This window comes from Delphinus delphis, chromosome 8, assembly GCF_949987515.2.
Source record: "Delphinus delphis chromosome 8, mDelDel1.2, whole genome shotgun sequence".
Lineage (NCBI taxonomy): Eukaryota > Metazoa > Chordata > Mammalia > Artiodactyla > Delphinidae > Delphinus > Delphinus delphis.
In genome coordinates this window covers 69,662,045-69,686,553 of record NC_082690.1, presented here as the reverse complement: position 1 = coordinate 69,686,553, position 24,509 = coordinate 69,662,045, and the positions used below count along the sequence as shown (strand labels likewise).

Below are 24,509 nucleotides of genomic sequence, written 5' to 3'. Positions count from 1 at the left end.
ACATCTCAGTCACTAATCTCTGTCTTTCAGCCAACTCTTCATTTGGAAATAGCTCAGAAATCTCTTAGAATTTCAATACTGACATCCCTCCAGGATAAAGCTGACTAAATGTTTCCCCTTCTCTCATGGCAAGGATTCAAAATCATCCTCCTAAGTCTTCCCACACACTTCTCTTACCATGAGAATGAAGAACGCTTGATCCAGTTGGTGGTGGTATACACTATTGTCCCTTTTTATCATACACCAGAGCAATAATATCTTTCACTATTTATGGCCTGATTAGACCTATTGAGCTTCCTAAGATGAGAGAGACTGCTTTATTACCTAATAAACAGGTTAGGCCTCAGGCTTTCACAAAAGAGTCCTTATCTCACAGGCACTAGCTGAAGAAGGTCTCAAGAATTTCATCACTTTGGGAACAATGGAGTGTATTTCAGACAAGCTTAGCGGTCCTGCAGAGCAAAGAAGTTAGGGATCCTTCAACATTCAACAAATTTTTACTGAATGCCTTCTGTGTGCTAGGCACCATTCTAGGTATTAGGGAATAAAAGAGATAAAAATCCCTGCCCTCTTGGAAACTTATACTCCTCTGAGAGGCATGGAATAAACAAAATACACAAGCAAAATACACAGTATGCTGAATGACCATTGTTATGATCGGGGAGGAACATAATGAGTGCCAGGGAGGGGCTTTTGAAATTTCAGGTGGAAGGAAGTGACAAAGTGAGCTATATAATGGGTTGGCCAAAAACGTCATTAGGGTTTTTTGTAAGATGTTATGGAAAAACGCAAATGAACTTGTTGGCTAACCCAATATATGTCTGGGGAAAGAGCACTCTGGGCAAAGAGAACAGAAACTGACCAGGTTCTTAGAAAGGGAGTGTGCCAGCACATGGAAGGAAACAGCAAGGAGGCCAGTGAGGCTAGATCTGAGTGAATTTAAAAAGGAGAATTACTGGGGGCTAAATCGTGTAGGGCCTTCAGAGCCACTGTAATGACTGTCTTTTACTAGGAGTGAGGGCTTGGAACAGAGAGTGATGTAATGCACGTTTAAACAGGGCCACTCTGGCTGCTATGTGTTGAAACCAGACTGAAGGGGAGCAGGAAGTAAGCAAGGAGACTAGGTAAAAGGCTACACTTTTTCATAGCTGAACTCTGATCAATTTCCTTTCCAGTCCAGCCCTTTCCATTGCTTCATCTCTTGCCAGTCCTTAACAATGAGAATTTAGAAATAACACATAGTTACTGATTGTGTCCAGACTTCATGTTTGTATTTTGATCAGGACAACAGTTTTGAGTATACAACTTATATAAATTACATTCATGTGTCATTGTTTTCAATTATCTGCATGCAAGACAAGTAACACTAGAATTCACTAACTTGTAATATCCTTGAAGAAGAGGTAATAAACAAGTCTGACTCACCTATACTCAAAGCTAATAAAGAGAGAATGAAAGCAGAGGGTGGAATAGAATAGTAAATAATTTCTGTCTACATGATATCTGATTCAGTAGAAAACTTTCCAAATGTTATCTCTTTTAGTCATATCAGGTACATATTTTGAGGTTCAGAAAGATAAGGGTTACTTGCCTAATGTCACACAGCTAATAGTAGGTAACCAGAAATTAAACTCAGGTCTCTCAAGCCGAAGACCAGTACTTTTTCCGCTGTGCCACTACTGCCCAGGTCTGTGACTTGCCATAGGACTAGGATTGTGAAGTGCTAGGCTAGAGAAAATGGGCGTCTGATTCTTGCAGAATGGGACTGCAAATGAGGAAAATGTGTTCCTTAGTGGGAAATTTCTCCCAAAGCAATTCTTAGAAAGTGGAAAACTATTAGTATCTAGATTGAAATTCATTTAAAAGTTACCTGTGGAAATCATGAGCTATGAAGAGATGAAGTCTAACTGGAGAAAATGAATTACATAGCACTTTTAATCTTCTCTCTCTCACTGAATTTTGTTCTGGGTAGAGAATCTATCTCCTATATTTTAAGCAGTGGGAGTGTGTCAGAGAAATGAGAAAAGGAACACAGAGAATGGCTATAAAAGATGAAAGAATCAGAACTGAGTTTTGAACACAGAGCAACAAAGTGAGGAAGTAAGATGAATTCAGCAAACAATCATTGACAACTTGCTCTTTGTAAGGCAGGCAGGCAGAAATACAAAGCTGACATTTCAGGAATCACCAGCCTAAACAAAAATTCACAACCACACTAAATTCTGCTTAAAACCAAGTATAGTCATCCCTTAGCATCTGCAGGGAATTGGTTCTAGGACCCCTGCAGATGTTCAAGTCTATTAATAAAATGATGTCGTATTTTCATATAACCTACGCACATCCTCTGTATACTTTAAATCTTCTCTAGATTACTTATAATACCTAATACAATGTAAATAGTTACCAGTGTGCAGCAAATTCCAAGTTTTGCTTTTTTTGGAACTTTCTGGAATTTTTTAAATTTTCAAATATTTTTGATCTGCAGTTGATCGAATCCATGCAGGCAGAAACCCTGGATATGGAGGGCTGACTATCTAGTTCCAAGTCCTAATGTTTAAAGTCATCGCAATTACAATATCCATTTGCTGGGGACTCCTACCTCTCATGCAAATTGTGACCCTAAAGGAATCTTGCACCTTATCAGCTGTACTGAATACAAAAATAATGTACTAGAAGATTTTTTACATATATGAATATATGCAGACCTAAGAGACTGCATATTATGGTATGTCTTAGAGAAAAAAAGAGGACAACAACAAAAATAATAACAGTTCTCAGTCATTATAGCTTTTAGGCATATGAAGGATCTTGCTAGAAGGAAGAGTAAGTCTTACATCTAGTCAAAGTCTTATCAATTTGATCAAAGGCAAAGATATTGACAGCAAAGACTCCAGAATTTCATAAAAGTAGCGAATTACTCTTTCAGGAACATTTTACTTATTTTCCAGCTGAAGATGATTTTTCCCTAATTCTTCAGCACAAGCACATGTCATATCACTGCCGTGTGTTATTATCCAACGGCCAAATGATTCAATTGAAGAATGGTTTACAAAGGGAAATACAGTATGGCTGTAAAATTTCAGAACCACTCCTTAAACTTTCTGAAAAAGTAGTTCCTACCTGAGGGGCATTTGTAGCCACTAGAAATGCATTTGTCCGCCCTGGGTGGTCGTAATCATGCATGGCAGCTGCCACGTACAGAGCCATCAATTCCAATGCAGGAATGTTTGAAGACAGGCAGCCATAGCTCTCATCTGGAATACAGCAACTCCTCGAAGAAATGTAAGCAATTCGCCCAGGGTTAATTCTACCGTTAGAATCTGAGGAACAAGCAAAATAACCCAGCATTACACATAATATCCTCACAAGGAGGCTAAGAAGGAGATTCCCACAGGTAATATCATTATTTATCTTATTTGTTGACTTACCTAAGAAATAGACTCTATTTATAAACATGGACATAAAATAGTATACTATTTCCAACATACATGCTAATAGAGAGGAATACTGTTAAACACGACCGTGAAGTCACTCACTTTACAGGACATGACAGGATTCTCATGATGCTGTTACTCAAGCTAGTGATAATTTTTAAAAACCTCTGATTGATAGATGCACCATGGCTTCAGTAGGGATCGCTACTCTCAAAGGGTCTGAGCCTCGCCAGCCCCTGCCCCAGGAGACCGTTGCAGTGGGCCAGACCCTGCTCTTCGGTAACCATGTGTGACTGAAAGGCTGTGATCAAAAATGCCGATATGTCGGAGGACATGCAACAGGGCTCGGTGGAGTGTGCTACTCAGGCATTGGAGAAATATAATATAGAGAAGGACATTGCGGCCCATATCAAGAAGCAGTTTGACAAGAAGTATAACCCCACCTGGCACTGCATCGTGGGGAGGAACTTCGGTAGTTATGTGACACATGAAACCAAACACTTCATCTACTTCTACCTGGGCCAAGTGGCCATTCTCCTGTTCAGATCTGGTTAAAAGCATGGACTGTGCCACACACCCAGTGATCCGTCCAAAAACAAGGACTGCAACCTAAATTCCAAATACCAGAGACTGAAATCTTCAGCCTTGCCTAAGGGAACACCTCGATCTTTATTGTGTTGTTTTGTACAGGGCATTCTCTGTACTAGTTTGTTGTGGTCATAAAGCAATTAGCAAAACAGCTTACATTTGTATTTTCTATTCCATACCTCTCTGCCCCATGTTTTTTCTCTTCAAAATCCATTCCTTTAAAGAAATAAATGTGTTGGAGAAGTGTGCGTTTAAAAAAAAAAATAAAAAACCCAAACCTCTGATTTTCTAAACATTTGTTATTTAATGGTTAGATATAATGCCCGGGGTAACAGGAAAAACCAACCTAGAGAATAACATTTCATGAAATAGTATAGAGACTTAGGAATTTAATATATTAACAAAGTAAGCTATTCAACATAGATGCTTTTCAAATCTTATCCAGATAGATTACCTTTCATTTGTAACCCTGACTACAACCCTTCTTCCTCTTCTTTTTCCTTCCATGAAGCCCCTTATAAAATACTGTAAAGAAAAACTATGAAAACTGAAAAGGCATGGAAAACTGAGGAATGACTCAGTCAATATAACTCTTTTTATCTTCTAGTTAGAAACAGTGTTTTCACTATCAGCATTGTGCTTTTGGTGTCCTTAATATCTTACATTTGTTTCTTCCTTTTTTGTAATTGGGTGGCTGTCTCCATTTAGATAGTCACTAGATTGTTTTTGCTAAAGGGATCTTAAAGTATTAAGAAGGAAATAATAAACTATATTGAGAGTAGACAGCAAATAAAACCACAAGGATATTAGAGAGATACTAAATTTCATTGATGTGTTCACCAGTGGAAACTCAGAATAATGCCCTGGCTTGTCAAAGTCCAAAAGGACTTTATCATAATTTAGTTCACTCAATATCTGCAATCACAAGAATGTTTTAACATAATGACTTTAACACACACTACTGATAATTATAAAGATACCTAATTATTTTCATGCTGTTTATATTTTGTATCTAAATAGAGTTTTAGAATTACCCACACTAGAGTTACTTTTAAAAATAATTATAAAAAGTAAAAACAAGACAGTTAAATGTATGGATAAAGATATATTTAATTCTGATAAGATTTTAATTACCAATATCAGAGTCAATAACTTCAATTTTTCCTGCATTATATGTGTTCTGTATTTCCCCTAGAATTTACAATATATACATAAAATATCAAAAATGGCCAAAAAATCCTTTTAAACTCAATAATTACTTAGAATTGACATATTAGGATCTTAATACATTAGTTTGTATATACTTAACATTAGTAGTATAAAAATTAGTAGTATAAAAAAGAAAATAGATGGCAAGGACAACTAAACATAACTACTGTAGATCTCATTTAAAAAGAGGACTCACGGGACTTCCCTGGCGGTCCAGTGGTTAAGACTTCACCTTCCAATGAAGGGGGTGCGGGTTCAATCCCTGATAGGGAAGCTTAAGATCCCACATGCCAAAAAACCAAAACATAAAACAGAAGCAATATTGTAACAAATTCAATACAGACTTTAAAAATGGTCCACATCAAAAAAAAATCTTTAAAAAATTAAATAAATAAAAGCAGGCCTCAGTAAAAGGCATCCAGATTGAAAAGGAGGAGGTAAAACTACCTCTATTTGTAAATGACATGATTGTATACAGAAAAATCCTAAAAAATCCACTGGAAAACTATTAGAACTAATAAATGAGATCATAAAGGTTGCAGGGTACAAGATCAATATGCAAAAAATCAATTTTATTTCTTCACACTAGGAATGAATAATCAAAAAATGAACCCAAGAAAGCAATTCCATTTACACTAGCATCAACAAGAATAAAGTACTTAGGAATAAATTTAACAAAAGAAGTGCAGAACCAGTATTCTGAAAACTAAAAAATGTTGTTGAAAGAAATTAAAGAAGACTTAAATAAGTAGAAAAATACCCATGTTCATGGTTCAGGAGACTTAATATTGTTAAGATAGCAATACTCCCCAAAATGATCTATGGTTCAACACAATCCCTACCAAAATCCCAGCTGGCTTTTTTGGTACAAGAGATATATAAGCTGGCCCTAAAATTCATATGGAAATGCAAGAGATCCAGATTAGCCAAAACAATCTTGAGAAAGAAGAATAATTTCAAAGTTTACTACAAAGCTTTAGTAACAAAGATTGCGTGGTACTGGCATAGGATAGACACATAGATCAATGGAATAGATTTGAGAGTCCGGAAATAAATCCTCATATATATGGTCAATTGCTTTTGGACAAGCGTGCCAAGACCTCGTTGAGAGCCAACTATGCCCTGCGTGATGCAAGGCACTTTCATACATGTTGTTTCATTTAATGCTCACATCTTAAAAGGTAGAAACTGATTTCATAACATTTAAGAGCCAACCATGTACAGAATATATAAAGAAAATTTTTCAACAAATGGTGCTGGGACAACTAGATATCCATGTGCTAAAGAATGAATGTTGGACCTCTTCCTTATTTCATCCCCCAAAATTAGCTCCAATGGATCCTAGACCTAAACTTAAGAGCTAGCTATAACTATGAAACTCTTGGAAGAAAACATAGTAAATCTTCATGACCTTGAGTTACACAAACCCTTCTTAGATATGACACCAAAAGCATGAGTAATGAAAGAAAAAATAAGATAAACTTCATCAAAATTAAAAGCTTCTGTGCTTCAACAGACACCATCAAAAAAGTGCAAAGACAACACAATGTGAGGAAATAGCAAATCATAAATCTAATAAGATACTTGTATCCAGAATATATAAAGAACTTCTACAACTCAGTAATGAAAAGACAAATGACCAAATTTTTAAATGGAAAAAGAAGATATAGAAATGGCCCATAACAACATGAAAAGATGCTCAATGTCATTCGCTATTAAGGAAATGTGAATCAAAAAACCCACAATGAGATACCACTTCACACCTACTAGAATGGCTATCAAAAAGATAGATAGATAATAACAAGAAATTGGAACCTTCATATGTTGTGTGTGGGAATGTAAAATAGTGCAGCCACTTTGGAAAATAGATTGGCAGTTCCTCCAAATGTTAACCACAGAGTCACCTTATGACCCAGTAATTCCATAAAACTAGGTATATGGCCAAGAGAAATGAAAACATATACCCACACAAAAGCTGGTAGAATATTCATAGCATCATTATTCATAACACCCCAAAAGTGGAAAGAACCCAAATTTCCATCAACTGCATACTGACTGGTAGAAGCGTGAGAAAGAGGCAGAAAAAAAAAATGCTTAATATATAAAATAAATATCAATATATATCAAAGCAATGAGGAAAATACATGGCTATTATAGACTTCATTTCTGTGACTGGTCACATAGCTGTGTTTGGGATTCAATCATTTTCTTATTTCACTACCCATCCCTCATTCCCTTTTTGCTCAGCCAGCATCTCTACTGATTATGGTTCTTTGCCCAGTGGGATGACCCATACTTTCAGGGGTCTGTACTATTAGTGACCCTTATGGCACTGGATTACTGCAGTTTTTCATTCTCTTTTGTCACTGGACATAGGAGTACCAAAAAGGTCAGAGAATCCCCTGGGTTCCTAACATACATCCTCCCATGTGTAGTAGGAACCCTATTTTTTCTTGATAATGAGGATCAGACAGGATCAATCACCTGACCTTGTACAGAATCCTCCTCCTGTCTACTGGTTCAAAGGCATGGAGAACACAAAGTGGCCAGATGTCAGTCTCAGTTTACAGTTTCCCTTTTATGTGTCCTCTATTGAAAGCATTTTTCCTTGGCAACTAAGGTATGTAAGCCAAGTTTTTGTTTGTTTTGGTGGGGGTTGGGGGAGAAGCAAAAATTTTCTAAGTGGATCGTTTGAGGTAACAGAAAAAACCCTCCTAATCCCACTCTTTGATTCACAGATTTGTGTATTCTTGAAATAGGAGAAATGGTACCATATACTGGTCACTGGTTCAGAAAATAAACCACATTTTGTGGGACAGCACCTTAGCCCCACAAAATGTTTTCACCTAACAGGTGCCCCAACTGAGTCTTCAATATGTCATTCTCTCAGGCCAGCTGTGGGATGATAAAGTTCATGAAAAGATCAGTAAATTCTGTGAGCATGAGCCCAGTGCAACAATCTTGTGAGGCAAAAATGAGTTCCTTGATATGCAGTACTGTATATAATAAGCCAATGGTGAATAAGGCATTCACTAAGTTCACAGATGGTGACGGTGAAGCACTATAGACAGTAAAGGTAAATCCATACACAGAGTAAGTGAGAACAAAAGTTGTCTCTTCTATAAGGCAAGGGATCCAATATAATCAACCTACTACTACCAGATAGATGACTGGATATTCCCCCAGGGAATGGTGCTATATCAAGGGCTCACCATTGGTTTCTCCTATTGCCAAGCTGGGCACTCAACAGAAGCCAGGGTCCGGTCAGCCTCAGTGAGAGGAAGTCCGTGTTGCTAAACCCATGCATAATCTCCATTCTTGCCATCTTGGCTATTGTGTTTATAAGCCCACCAAATGAAAACGGGAGTAGCTAAGGACAGAGTCTGATTGATAATCAAGAGAAGAGGTCATTTTGACTACTTGATTATTGAGAGCCTCTTTTGCAGGGAATGCTCTTTGGGAAGTGTATTAGTTAGGGTTGTACAGAGAAGTGGAACCAACAGTGTGTGTGTTTGTGTGTGAGAGAGTGTGTGTGTGTGTGTGTGTGTGTGTGTGTGTGAGAGAGAGAGATTTTAAGGAATTGGCTCATGCGAATATGGAGGCTGGCAAGTCCAAAATCTGCAGTATGGGCTAGCAGACTGAAGAACCAGGTAAGAGTCAATGCTGCAGTTCAAGTATGGAGGCTGTCTGCAGGCAGAATTCCTTCTTTCTGGGGGGAAGTCAGTCTTTGTTCTATTAAAGCCTTCAACTGATTGGATGAGGCCCACCCACATTATGGAGAGCAATCTGCTTTACTCAAAATCCACTGATGAGTTAATCTCATCTAAAATACAGCCTCACAGAAACATCCAGAAAAATATTTGACCAAATGTCTGAGCATCATGGTTCAACCAAGTTGACACATAAAATTAACCACTACAGTAAGCATTCACATGGGAAACAGATATCCTCCACTCTGAGAAGTCTAGCCACAAATCTCTTTCCCAGAACTCCTTATCACCAATTTTCCAATCTTTTTCCTTCTAAAACTCTAAGTATCCAAGCAAGCTATTACCCACAGGCCATGTATCTGTGTAGACCCTTTCTCCTGGTCATCTCTCTCTCTAGGCCAAATAAACAAGCAGATTTACTGCTTGATGTTCTGCCTACTGATTGGATTTACCTTCCCCTTTTTATCCTTCAAAGGATACCTTTGAGAGTCTATAAAGCTGTAGTCATCCACTTTCAGGAGGTACTGACTGGTATATGGGACAGAACAATCTAGAAACCAGGTCTTTTCTCCTTCAGTCACCCAGTCATGGGTAATTCCCCATGAGGCCATATGGATTAAGGAAGAGTGCCAACGTATTAGCAATCTGAGTTCATATTTGGAGTCTCCTGTTCCTTCAGGGGCAGCTCAAAACTAACCTTGTATTTAATATTTCCTCTTGATGATTGAGTGCTATACTGTACATGCCAACTTTAGGAGAGTCAGAGGGCCCAAGTTTAGGACAGGCAGGTCATGTGGTAACTTAGTGCACATGGTCAAATATTCAAACTCTATCAGAGCCCAGTAACGATCTAGCAGCTGTTTTACAAAAAGAACAGTTATCCGAGGAAGAAGGATGGGCACTGCCTCAAAATCCTAAGGATTTATACTATGATTCCCTTGTAGTGATCTTCTGTAACTCCACAGAGGATCCCTACCTGCCAAAGATACTCTGAAAACTACTGGATGTGTTGAGGGTCATATTGCCAAGTGTCCAAGCAGCTTACACTACCCTGAAACTGCTTCACATGATTCTCCTGCTCTGAGTTGCACATAAAATTCATAGCCTTAAGTTCATGGGTTGGAGCAGCAGTACTGAGATACTGTAAATTTGCCTTTAGAATCCAAAGAGCACTCTAGGTAGAGAATTCAAAATAATCGTCCCTAACCTTGGAGAGGATACCTCAACATATCCTAGACCACCAGATTCCTAATAACTTCACTGAGGTAGCAATCTCTGAATTTTTGTGCAAGTTCTCTCATTTCTCTTCCTCTGGCACTCTTATCAAGGTATCTAGGATATTTGTTACATCTTGCACAGTAGAGCTATTCAGCATTATCTGGTCATTATACTGGACCACTTTGATACCTTATGGGACTAGGCTAGATTATAACAGAATGGGAGACTTGATATAGCCCAGAACTAGGATGATGAAAGTGTACTGCTATGCCTGCCAGATGAGAAAGTAAATGTCTTCTTGTGGATTTTGCTAACAGGTATAAAAAAAGACACATTTCTCCAGATTAACAGCTGTGTACCAAATAGGATGAGTGGGGTTGACTTATTCAAAAATTCATATCTGGAACAGCTGTGACAACTGGAGTCACCACCTGATGAAGTTTAGAATAACCCACCATCATTTTTCAAGATCCATTCATCTTGTGTAAAAGCTAAAGTACCACAGGTCAAATAGCATGTGATGGAAGTCACCACTCCTGCATTTATTAAGCATTCGATGGTGGCACTAATTTTGCAGTCCATCCAGAAACAAGGTACTGCTTTGGTTCACTATTTTGCTAGAATGAGGCAGTTTCAGGAGATTTCACTTGACCCCTCCCACCATGATGGTCCTCTCTGCAGAGATCAAGGAATTAATGGAGAGATTCTGCCAGTTGCTAAATATGTTTATTCCAACTGTGCATTCCAAAAACGGGTGGGTTCAGGGAACTACCACTATGAGATGGACCCAGGCCGAAAGTCCTTTTATCATCTAAATTCCGTAAGCCCCTACTATGATTGGTGGGCCAGGAGTTAGCGTTGCAATGTATTTCTCAACACTGATGAAGGGGGACACTTCTGAGGGACATGGTTAGGTATGGGTGGGAAGACTACATGACCAATCCATTTCAATATCCTATCAGTGTAAGCCTGTGAATTCCTTCCTCCACAGTATATCAGGAAGTTGTGACACCTCAATTTCTCTTCATGCCTAGATTTCAGACAATGAATGGAGCAAACTGTTAGGGCCACTGCCGAACACTCAAGCTAATGCCCTGAATCCAGAATCTCTAATAGGTACACCTATATCAATAAATTCAGAATGATCAACCATTACCTTCCTTTCCCTTGCTGTAACACTTTAAATCCATTCCCACATATGTTCCTCAGGTTTCTGCCAATATAAATTTAGGAAATTATTCTGGTGTTCAGACTTAGCTCCTGGCAGATATGAGTTTAATTATGGATCACAAAGAAATGAGAGGTGGTGGGACTGGATTTAGAGGTGAAATAACATTCCCCTACAAGTCAAGAATCTCAGGTGAGGTTGTTACAAGGTCTTCAGGCAACCAACACAAGGAGAAATGATTGTTTCTCAGCAGGGAGGTACAGCAAGATTTGAGGGGTTCAGGGTAATCAGATTTACTGAAATCTACTCAAATATTCCCCTTCCAGTTAGTTATCAGGGTCCGTCCTTTCCCAATTGATACCGTAGTTCTAACGTAAGAGGCTTAGTGAGGCCATGAACTCAACTTGAATTGTATTTCAGGTAACTTCAGGATCAGACTTTGGATTATGTTTTCAGTAGTTATGATCCTACTACTATAAAAATGAAGGAATCTTTTAGCTATCTGGTTCTCTAACCATTCATTTAAACTCTAAACGTGTCATTTCATTTCTTTTTTTTAATTGAAATATAATTGACACAAAGCACTGTGTAAATTTAAGGTATACAAGGTGTTGATTTGATACATTTGTATACTGCAGTATGATTACCACCTGGAGCATTAGCTAACACCTCACTACACCACATAACTATCATTTCTTTTTTGTGGTGAGAACAATTAAGATCTAGTCTCTCAGCAACTTTGAGCTTTATAATATTGTACTGTTGACTATAATCATTATGCTGTGCGTTAGCTCTCCAGAACTTGTTTATCTACTAGTTCCAAGTTTGTACCCTTAAACAACATATCACCAATTCCCTCACTCATGGCCTGTTTTTACAAGTTCAACATTTTTAGATTCCATACATAAGTGATATCGTAAAGTATTTGTCTGACATTTCATTTAGCATAATAATGCCCTCAAGCCCATCTGTGTTGTTGAAAATGGCAGGATTTCCTTCTTTCTCATGGCTGAATAATATTCCATTGTGTGTGTATACACATACACACACACACACACACACACACACACACACACACACACACATTCTTTATCCATTCATCCATTGACAGACAAGTTATTTCCATGTCTTGGCTATTGTGAATAATGATGCAATAAACATGGGAGTGTGTATATCTCTTTAAACTTCTGTTTTCATTTCCTTTGGATATATACCCAGAAATTGCTACTTCATATGATAGTTCTATTTTTATTTTTTTGAGGAATCAAAATCTCCATACTGTGTTCACAGTGGCTGAACCAATTTACCTTCCCTTCAACAGTGCACAAGTGTTCCCTTATATCCACATCCTGCCCAAGACTTACCTCTTGCCTTCTTGATGACAGCCATTCTAACAAGTGTGAGGTGATATCCCATTGTGGTTTTTTTTTTTTTGGCAGTACGCGGGCCTCTCACTGTTGTGGCCTCTCCCGTTGCAGAGCACAGGCTCTGGACGCGCAGGCTCAGCGGCCATGGCTCACGGGCCAAGCCGCTCTGCAGCATGTGGGATCTTTCTGGACCGGGGCACGAACCCGCGTCCCCTGCATCGGCAAGTGGACTCAACCACTGCGCCACCAGGGAAGCCTCCCATTGTGGTTTTGATTTACATTTCCCTGATGATTAGTGAGGCTGAGTACCTTTTCATGTACCTGTTGGCCATTTGGATGTCTATTTTGTTTCTCTGCCCATTTTTAAAAATTGGATTGTTTTTTGGTTATTGAGTTGTACAAGTTCTTTATGTATTTTGGATATTAACCCCTTACCCAGTATATGGTTTGCAAATATTTTCTCCCATTCTGAGGGTTGCATTTTCATTTTTTAAATTGTTTCCTTTGCTGTGTAGAAGCTTTTTAGTTCGATGTAGTCACACTTGTTTATTTTTGCTTTTGTTGCTTATACTTTTGGTGTCATCATTTTTTTTTTCTATTAATTCTCCATTGCAATCAGAATAAGGCAGCACATCCCATAGTCCTTATAGTCTTTGTTTCTACCACAATTTTACATTTCAACAGCTACTTGGTCTCCCAAAGGAAGCTTCGTCTTCTACACATACTTGATTCCATAATATTGTGTATAAGGACTTATAGCATTGCTAGTAAGAACTCAGGAGGAAGTAAAGTGCATGGAAGAGAAAACAGGCATTGCCTTAGGGAATACTTAAATCATCTTGAACAGGCTGGTGGTAGAAAACTGCTGTCAAGGGCAGTGCCAGTGAGGGCTCAGAGGAACCCATAATTGGAAACTAGAGGAAAGAGGATCATTGTCAATATAGCAGCAGAAAGCTTAGTCGAATTGTGTGCTGCGTATGTGGAATAAAAAACTTGTAAACAATGACCTTAGATATTTAGCTGAGGAGATTTCCAAGGAAAGTATTAAAGATATATAGCCAGGTTTCTTACTGTTTGAAATAAAATGCAAGAGAAAAATGAGGGAGAACTGTTAAGCAAAACGGGTCCAGGACTTGATAATTTGGGAAATTCTCAACCTGTTCAGACTGCAAAAAATATTAAAAGTAGGAGGTGCACTGTCAGGAATGTGTACTCTGGACAGAAAACCAACATTGTAGCTGTACCACTTTTTGCTAATTCTTTTGAAGGATGAAAAGGTCAGGGTCTGAGACAGACTTGAAGATACAACGCTGATGTCTTTGAAGAAGGGGCCATGAGCCATGGAATGCAGGTGGCTTGCAGAAGTTGGAGGGGGCAAGGAAACATTCCACACCATGTGGCATGTAGGAACTCATGCCCCCTGCACTGGGAGTGCAGAGTCCTAAACACTGGACTGCCATGGAATTCCCCAAATTTGTATTGTTTTAAGCCACTAAGTCTGTGGTAATTTGTTACAGCAGCAATAGAAAACTAATACAGATTTTGGCACTCGGAAGTAGGGTGTTGCTGTAACAAATACCTAAAAAATGTGAAAACAGCTTTGGAATTGGGCAGTGGGAGAAGGCTGGAAGAATTTTGAAGAGTGTGATAGAAAACAAAAGATATTAATCAATATATTCAAGAAGTTCAGTGAACCCCAAATAGGATGAATACAAAGAATATCATCTGAGTGCATCATAGTCAAAATGTTAAAAACCAATAGCAAAGAGAAAAGGGACATAATACTTTCAAGGAGAAAAAAGACTTATGGCTGATTTGTCAACAGAAACTATAGAAGTCAGAAGATGAACCCAGAGGTATCTACAAATGTGCTGAAATAAGAAAACATTATTCTAAGACAAAATAAATACATCTATAGGGACTGGCCTGGTGGCACAGTGGTTAAGAATCCACCTGCCAATGCAGGGCACACGGGTTTGAGCCCTGGTCTGGGAAGATCCCACATGCTGTGGAGCAACTAAGCCCATGCGCCACAACTACCGAGCCTGCGCTCTAGAGCCCGCGAGCCGCAACTACTGAGCCCACGTGCCACAACTGCTGAAGCCCGCACGGTTAGAGCCTGTGCTCCGCAACAAGAGAAGCCACTGCAATGAGAAGCCCGTGCACCACAACAAAGAGTAGCCCCTGCTTGCCCCAACAAGAGGAAGCCAGCGTGCAGCAATGAAGACCCAATGCAGCCAAAATAAATAAATAAATAAAAATTTAAAAAAATACATCTGCAAACAAAAAGGCTGAAGAAAATGATCTCTGATGGAAGCACGGAACTACTGGAAGGAAGGAAGAGCTCTACAAAAGAGTATGGATGGCAGACAAAAATGAACCAGTGACATAAGGCAAATCCATCAAACAATGGCAGTACTTTAAACCACCAAAGAATGTAAAGCAGTGGCTAAGACTATATCACATTTACACTGATTAGTATGGTAATATTTCTCAGGCATTTGTAACTACGTAAATTCTGTCCTGATTTGTGTGTGTGTGTGTGTGTGTGTGTGTGCATGTGTGTATTTTATTGGAGCATTTCTCCTCTTTTTTTTTAATTTTTAAAAATTTTGGCCACACAGCTTCTGGGATCTCAGTTCCCTCACCAGGGATTGAACCCAGGCCACAGCAGTGAAAGTGCCGGATCCTAACCACTAGACCACCAGGTAATTCCCGTCTCCCCTCTTTTATAAACTAGAATGAGAGAGCCATGAATGTTATAATTCATTATATTTGTATAAATAGTTACATTTATGAGGAAACAAAATTTGAATGTTAACAAGTTCTTAAATATTATTATTTAAATACTTATATGAAGATTTTAAACATGTCCACTTTTGTTAGGAATGTCATATATTTTAAATTTACATGATACACCTAAAACAAAAAAACTAAGAATTGAAAGAAAAGCAAATAAATGATTATCATAATATTCAGGATACTGGCTACCTCAGTGAAGAAGGCAGCACTGTGGGACACAGAAAAGAAACATGGTAGGTTGAGTAGTACTGAATCTTAACCTCACTTTTAAGACGGGTAGTGGGTTTCCTAATTTGCATGTCATTATTCTTCAAAATTTACATAGTCCTTTATATATACCAAAGTTTACTTAATAAAACTTTTAAGAGAACAGAGATAATGAAATGAGATAGTATGATTTATTATTCCTAATCAAATAATTAAAGGAAAGATTTATAGAAGGAAGTACCTGTTTCATTTCCCGCTCCATGATCATTGTGGATCTGCTGTAAACCAGGAATTGGCCGTGTTGTCAGATACCAAACAGCATGTAGGACATCTGTGGCATGTATACGATTGTGATCTAAAGTCACCAAAATGTTTTATAAAAATGATCATTCTGTTATTTTTAACATAGGACATTTTAAAAAGTACTTTCTAGTCATACTGTATCCTCATAAATAAAATATATGGCTTAGAATAATTTCCAACAATTATGTTTTTGTTTCATCTTATTTTGTAAAAGTTTATTGATGTGTTAAAAAGCTTTCTTTTAAAAACTTTCACATATACTATGAAAACATATTAGAGGGGTCAAAGAAAAGGCAGCATTACCAGGGTTAATTTACTTAAGGTTGCTTTTTTTTTTTTCTGGCCAGTCTGCGAGGCTTGTGGGATCTTAGTTCCCAAACTAGGGTGGGTCCCTGCAGTGAAAGTGCCAGGGAAATCCCTACAGTTGCTTTTTGTGACTTTTAAAATTCCTTAAAAAAACTACAAATAGAACTACCATAAGACCCAGCAATCCCACTACTGGGCATATACCCTGAGAAAACCATAATTCAAAAAGAGTCATGTACCAAAATGTTCATTGCAGCTCTATTTACAATAGCCAGGAGATGGAAACAACCTAAGTGTCCATCATCGGACGAATGGATAAAGAAGATGTGGCACATATATACAATGGAATATTACTCAGCCATAAAAAGAAATGAAATTGAGCTATTTGTAATGAGGTGGATAGACCTAGAGTCTGTCATACAGAGTGAAGTAAGTCAGAAAGACAAAGACAAATACCGTATGCTAACACATATATATGGAATTTAAGAAAAAAAAAAATGTCATGAAGAACCTAGGGGTAAAACAGGAATAAAGACACAGACCTACTAGAGAATGGACTTGAGGATATGGGGAGGGGGAAGGGTAAGCTGTGACAAAGTGAGAGAGTGGCATGGACATATATACACTACCAAACGTAAAATAGATAGCTAGTGGGAAGCAGCCGCATAGCACAGGGAGATCAGTTCGGTGTTTTGTGACCACCTAGAGGGGTGGGATAGGGAGGGTGGGATAGGGAGGGTGGGAGGGAGGGAGACGCAAGAGGGAAGAGATATGGGAACATACGTATATGTATAACTGATTCACTTTGTTATAAAGCAGAAACTAACACACCATTGTAAAGTAATTATACTCCAATAAAGATGTAAAAAAAAATTTAACTTAAAAATATGCAAATAGTGTCTCGGTTATGGAGACCCATTTTGCAAACAAAACAATTTCTGCACAAAGGCACATAGAACAGTTAAAAATTCTGGATACTTGGACAGCCACCTCGCCAGATAAGAAATAACTCTCTCAGGCCTGCTATAAGGATTACATGTTAAAAGGTATATACCTTTATATAAACATCCAGAATAGTGTCTGACGTGTAGTATATGATCAGTAAAACACTGGTTTACTGAAATACCACTATGTGAAAAGGCAAGACCTACAAGTGAAACCCAGTTTTGCTATTTCCAGATTTATGATCTTGGAAAAGATCCTTCTGAATTTTTACTTCTCACCTGTAAAAGGTAGATAATACAACCTTTCCAACAAAGATTAAATGAGATAACCTTTGTGAATCTAATGATTATAGTCACAGCTGATGTTTCAACAAATATTTAATGTGTACCTTCCATGTAGCATTAGCAAATGATACAATACTGAATGTTTAGACTATAGATATGATGTCAACCCACTAGGAGCTTATTATTAATACAATCATGACCTTTTATTGACCATTTACTATGTGCCATGAATTTTGATATGTGCTTTACATTATTATCACTACCTATGGGGTAGGTACTATTGTTATTCCCATTTATAAATTTGGAACCTAAAATTTAGAAAAGTTAGGTCCCAGTGACTTTGTTTTTTTTTGGCTGCTCAGCACGGCACGTGGGTGCGTGGGATCTTAGTTCCCTGACCAGGGATCAAACCTGTGCCCCCTGCAGTGGAAACACAGAGTCCTAACCAATGGACTGCCGGGGAATTCCCCAGAGACTCTTGTCTTAACCAATATATCCTAATTGGAGGTGACCGTGAAAACTCCCCACCATGGCTTTCTTTTTTCAATCCCCCTGCCCTTGAAGTCCACCTTAAAATATCACTTTATTCCATTTATAAAATTCAGCCACTTTTCAAAATGCCTACTTTGTAAGTGGTAATTATAGTACATATAACACACATTAAATTATTAAGCATCACCATTATTTATGAGGCCAATTTAAGAATAATTTGCTCTCTCTATATTTCCCAAAAGTGTGTCCACCTGGAGGTAAACTGTAGAATGATCAACACATAAAATTGTGCCTTTTCCTAATATAAAATTAAAATTCTATTGTATCATAAAATCAAGTAGTCATTAAAAATTATTCCACAGGGAATTCCCTGGCGGTCCAGTGGTTAGAACTCCTTGCTCTCACTGCCGAGGACCAAGGTCAATCCCTGGTCGGGGAACTAAGATCCCACAAGCCATGTGGCCAAAAAACAAACAAAATTATTCCACAAATCAGGACACAGTTAAAAAACGAATTCTATGGATAAATTTTAAACATTTTAAAGTAAAGAAATTTATGAAACTCATGACTTAAAATTACCAAACATTTGAAAAGGTACTCATATGAATAATTGTTAACATAGAAAGATGTATACTATATTTCATGAAAAAGCAGATTATAAATAGGTATTACGATTCACTTCATAAAAAATAAGTACGTATAAGAAAAGGTCTTGAAGGATATATACCAAAGTGGGTTTTTTTGGGTTTTGTTTTTAATTTTTTGGCTGCACCGCATGGCCTGTGGGATCTTAGTTCCCTGACGGGGCATTGAAACCACACCCGGTGCATTGGGAGCATGGAGTATTAACCACCAATCCTCCAAGGAAGTCCCTTACCAAAATGTTAACAGTAGTCAGTTAACTCTGGGTAGGAGGATGTAGATTTTCTTTTTAAATTACTATCTTCCAACTTTTCCAAACATGCAATTTTAAAAGTGTTTAAGGGACTATCTGAAGGGAATTTATAAAGAATTTCAAACCAGTATTATTTCAACTTAAATCATATATTTTAATACTTACAAGGAATGTCTCGATAACCATTTTCTAATGCACGAAAGTAGTTCATGAATTGTAGAGTAGGAATTTTAAATATCTCCAATAAGCCAGTGTCTTGAAATAGGGTATACATAACCTACATGTTAATGAAAAGAAAGTTCGCTTTAAAAATCGGAATTTCTATTTCTAGTTGAGTATGTTTTTGTGATTTGCATTTGGGAAAGTTAACCATGTATATGCCTTTAACTTAAGTAATTTATTAAAAACTTCCCTATAGTGAATTCTTTCCGAAATATGAAAAAGGAAGATACTGCCCTAAAGCCCTTGAAAACCAAAGAATGATTATAATATCATGTCCCAGTTTTGAAATTTTTCCACTCTTCCCTTTAGCTTTTCATTCACAATTTATTGAAAGGCATATGAATTGTATTCTATTCTAGTCCTAGGTGTTAAAAGAAGTCAGAACAATATATTTATCACATTTCTGTCCCTAAATAATTCAATGTGATAAATTGTGTGTCCTCCACATAATTTATCTTTATGTTCTCACATTTCATAAATAAGATGCTTTGGAGTTAATGAGAGTAGTATTTCAGGAAGGTTAATCTGATGCTGCTGTGTGGACCCACCAGGAAGAACTTTGAGTCTGGGAGGTAAAATGGAAATATTTTTCCATGGTTCTAGCATGAAATGGACCATTTGGCCTTGGGTAAAGCACAGGGAGGACCGGTGAAAACGACGAAGCATAAGTTTCAGTCCAAAGAACTAGATCACTTTTCATGTCCTTTTCAACCTCAAGATTTAATAAAAAGTAAATCTTTATTACTTCTTTAGTGTAAATTAAATCCCATTATTATGGGCAAATAAACTACTTTTCATATAAATATATATATAATTATGAAATACTTTATATACATAATAATATATTTGTTTATATATATATGGGTTTATATATCCAGGTTTCTCTTTTAAAATTTTCTACTGAAAATTTCATTTGTGAAAAAAAATAATTCAATGAACAATGTTGAACTTGTACCTAAACCAATATTATATACATCTTTAGATTTTGCTTTTTATAAAGATTCAAGAAAAAAGTAACTTATAATAAAGCAGTAGGGGTTTGAAACAAACCTGACTGAGGATCCTTCCTGATTTCTCTCCCATGTTTTCTACAAGTTCAAAAATTTGAAAATTCCAGTTACTCATATTTTCTATTAATGAGTCATAATCTTCTATTAAAATCAGGTCCTGTGATGCTTCTTGTTCAATCTGTACATGTAGGGGAAAAAAAAAAAAACAAACCAACTTAACCTTACTTTTTATAAATATTGTTAAATCCATAGCTAAATGAGAACACTTATAAATGAACACTATAAAAATGGTCAATATTATTTTCTATAATGGTTATTCTCAAATATAAACTGTACTTCCTATTAATTCTCTTTGTAGAATGTTATCTTCAGACAAATATAAGCATGTCTTCTAGGTATCAAAAGACTTATTGGTCTTTACACTACTTTTATAAATAAAACTATTATATTTCCAAAACACTACACAAATCTAAAATCCATTATTTTCATTTTGGAAGTTACAGGTATCAAAGGATAATAGACAGAAACTTAAACTGACATTTATTACTAGGATAACTTCCCAAAAGAAATGGATGGATTTTTTTTTCCTAAAAAGCTTAGATTTTGAACTTTAAGAACAAAAACAATATTAAGAACAAAAAAACCCCTACAATTATAAGTAGGTTATTTTCATTGTTTTTAATGACTATGCACATACTTTATTTTTTCATATTTTAACACATACAATGAAAAAAAATCAGCATAGAAAGTAATATATTGACTATACAACCAAATAAATGTGTCCATTTTAAAATGAACGCACTTAGTTATTCTAGGATGATGAGTTTAAAAGTAATTATTTTTAACCGAAGGTTTTCTTTCTTTTTTTTGTTTTTAATTGGGGTATAGTTGATTTACACTGTTGTGTTAGTTTCAGGTGTACAGCAAAGTGATTCAGTTATACATATACATATATCTATTCTTTTTCAGATTCTTTTCCCATATAGGTTATTACAGGATATTGAGTAGCATTTCCTGTGCTATATTGTAGGTCCTGGTTGTTTATTTTATATATAGTAGTATGTATATGTTAATCCCAAACTCCTCATTTATTTAAAGAAACTCTATTTTCAGGTGTTAATAGTGACTTTTCAGTAAAAAAATTTTTTAAATCATTATATTAAAAACCTTGTTCTGGGCAAAAATAATAAGCTTAGTACTAACTAATAATATATTTCACCTTTACATAATCATATTGAAAATTTATCTTTTACATTTGGTTGCTCTTCATTCTGTGCCTCTTCTTTTAGGTGATTATCACCTTCCCAAAGTAATTTTCTGCAGTCTCTGTTCTCTGTTTCCACTTCTTGTTGAGCTTCCGTAAGGTTGAATGATGCTTTTGAGAAAACGGTATTGTCTTCATCACCTTTCAAAAAGTATTTAAAGTAATAAACAAGAATAAAACATGTCCTATATGAACAGTTTTATAAGAAAAATTTGTAAAAAGTATTCAGATAAATCGAACCATACTGGCCTTCAATCTAAATTAATGACACAGTTAAGTTGTATCTTGCTGGACCAGTTGGCCCAGGTACCTTGTGCTCAGGCAATATTTCACCTGATATAGCTACTCATGGATGAAAGAGAGAGTGGAAATTCATTATAAAAGTGAGAAAATGTCAGTCCCTCTCAGTAGGAAATTTTTTTTTTTTTTTTTTTAGTAGGAAAGTTTTTTAAAACCAATTTCATGTAAACTACTTCTAATACCTGAAATTGTTTGAGTTTTGGACATGAAAATTCTAAACTCATAATTATGGATGAGATTAAGGCACATCTAAAAATTACAACAATGTTATGAATTGTGAGTTATTTCTCTACCAATGTGATTAATAATACTCTTTTTCCCAAATTACATGGAAAAGGGAAGCAACATTGGTAGCTACATTTCATTCACTCATATGCAAAAGAATATTCATACTCATTCTATTTGTAATATGCTAACCAGGAAACTTTCCCCAAACACATCAACAGTAGAATAAACAAACTGTAGTGTATTCACACAATTGAACACTACAGAGCAAACAGAAGAAACTACAATCACATGCACCAATATGGATGATTTTTAAAAATAGAATGTCAAGTGAAGGAAGCCAGACACAAAGGTATATACTCTGCAATTCTCTTTATGAAAAGTTCAAAAACATATCAAAATTGACACACATGAGTATTGAACGACAGGATAAACATTATCTTTGGGGGAGATTCCTGGAAGTGGGGCATGAGAGGAGGTGCTGGTAATATTTTGTTTGTTGATCTGGGTGCTGACTACATATGTATATTAGATGTATGAAAATTCATCAAGCCACAGACCTAGGATTTATTTATTTTTCAATATGTAGGGATTTTTTAAAGTAAAAGTGTTTTTAAGAGTACTCATTCGAGTTGACTTTCAGAAGAACTAGGCTGGTTGGTTGGTTGATTGATTGATTTATTTCTATTGAAGTCTATCTGATTTACAGTGCTGTGCCAATCTCTGCTGTACAGCAAAGTGACTCAGTTATACACATATAGATGTTCTTTCAGAAGAACTAGGTTTAAATCCTGATTTTTGTACTTAATAATGGCAAGCTTTTCCCCCTGTAGAATGTGGATAATAACACCTATTTTACTAGATGGTACACATAATAGTTGATCAATAACTGTCAGTCAAATCTGAACCTAACACACTGAATATACTAAAAAATCATTAACTGATCATGATCAGGAAGTATTACCCTTTGGAAAATATTACTTTTCAAATGTTTCCAAATGAACACACTTTAAGAAAATTAAAAAATTCAGATTATTCAACTGTTCTTGGTAAGTTAAGGCACTAACTACAATTATGTTCTAAAATAGCTGTCAATCCAAAACTTGTTGACATTTGAAGTACATGATTTACTTTTTAATGATCTAAATTCCTAATAACTATATCTTACAGATAATAAGAAAAACAGATGAAATAAATATAGCAATTTCTTCTCCAAAGATGTCCACAGTACTATCTCTTATCCCACATGCATTCTTTTGAAATGTATTCTTATTGCTCCATCAAGAGAGCATTTATTTCCCAACCCCCTGGAATCTGGACAGGCCACATGACTGCTCTGATTAACAGAATATGACAGAAATGACAACTTTGTCTGGTCTGGGTTGAGCCATTAACTGGACTGGCAGCTTTCATAGCCTCCTCTTTTGGCCTCCAGCCAAAATGTTGGAAGAAGACCAGAGAGAGGTCATATTTAAATGGACTGGTCAATAGCCAGCAGACACATGAGACATCTTGGAAACTCAGTCCAATCAATCCTTTGGATGACTGTCACCCTTGCCAATATCTGACTGCAATTACATGACAGCCCTCAAGTGAGAATCTCCCAGCTGAGACCAGTCAATGCAAAGAACTGTGAGAATTAATAATCTGTTGTGGTTTTTAAAAGGCTTTATTGAGTATAATTACATGCCATAAAACCCACTCAGAGTAAGTGTATAATTCCATAATTTTAGAAAATTTAGACTTCTGCAATATTCATGACAATCTAGTTTTTTTGTTTGTTTGTTTGTTTGGCCCAGAATTTTTATTATCATCATTATCTTCAAAACACCTGATTGCTTTGGTCTTTAGATTCAAAAAAGTCTTTTTTTATTAAAGTATAGTTGATTTACAATGTTAATTTCTGCTGTACAGCAAAGTGATTCAGTTATACATATATATACATTATATTTTTATTTTTTTTTATTTTTTGGCCACGCTGTGCGGCATGCAGAACCTTAGTTCCCTGACCAGGGATCGAACCCGAGCCCCCTGCAGTGGAAGTGTGGAGTCTTAAGCACAGGACTGCCAGGGAAGTCCTACATTCTTTTTTAATATTCTTTTCCATCATGGTTTATCACAGGATATTGAATATAGTTCTCTGTGCTGCACAGTAGGACCTTGTTGTTTATCCATTCTATATATAATACTTTACTAACCCAAACCTCCCACCGCATGTCTCCCCCAAACCCCTCCCTCTTGGAACCACAAGTCTGCTCTCTATGCATGACAGTCTAGTTTTAGAACATTCTCATCACCTCAAAAAGTACCCTTATGCCTATTTACAGTTCATCCTTATTTTCACCCCAGGCAACTGCTATTCTGATTATTGTCTCTATAAATTTGCCTTTTCTAGAATTTCATATAAATAGAATCAAACAATATGTAATCTTTTTAGCTTAGTTTTTTTCACTTAGAATAATGTTTGGAAGTTTATCCACGTAGTAGTATGTGTCAGCAGTTTGTTCTTCTTTTGTTAAACAGAATCCCATTGTATGGATATACCACATGATATTTATTC

The 24,509-nt window shown here is 36.5% G+C and overlaps 1 protein-coding gene and 1 pseudogene across 1 annotated transcript in view; one reads left to right on the top strand and one right to left on the bottom strand.

Annotated features, from left to right (window-relative positions):
- PDE3B (phosphodiesterase 3B) overlaps positions 1-24,509 on the bottom strand; it is a 183,510-nt gene that overhangs the window by 20,687 nt on the left and 138,314 nt on the right. Inside the window, exons 8-12 of the mRNA XM_060018547.1 lie at positions 21,414-21,565; positions 20,201-20,338; positions 19,094-19,205; positions 15,945-16,058; positions 3,121-3,320 (exon numbers count right to left, since the gene is read on the bottom strand). Coding sequence (XP_059874530.1) covers positions 3,121-3,320; positions 15,945-16,058; positions 19,094-19,205; positions 20,201-20,338; positions 21,414-21,565 — 716 coding nt within the window. The remainder of the gene's footprint in view (positions 1-3,120; positions 3,321-15,944; positions 16,059-19,093; positions 19,206-20,200; positions 20,339-21,413; positions 21,566-24,509) is intronic.
- Positions 3,720-4,206, top strand: LOC132429799 (dynein light chain 1, cytoplasmic-like; annotated as a pseudogene).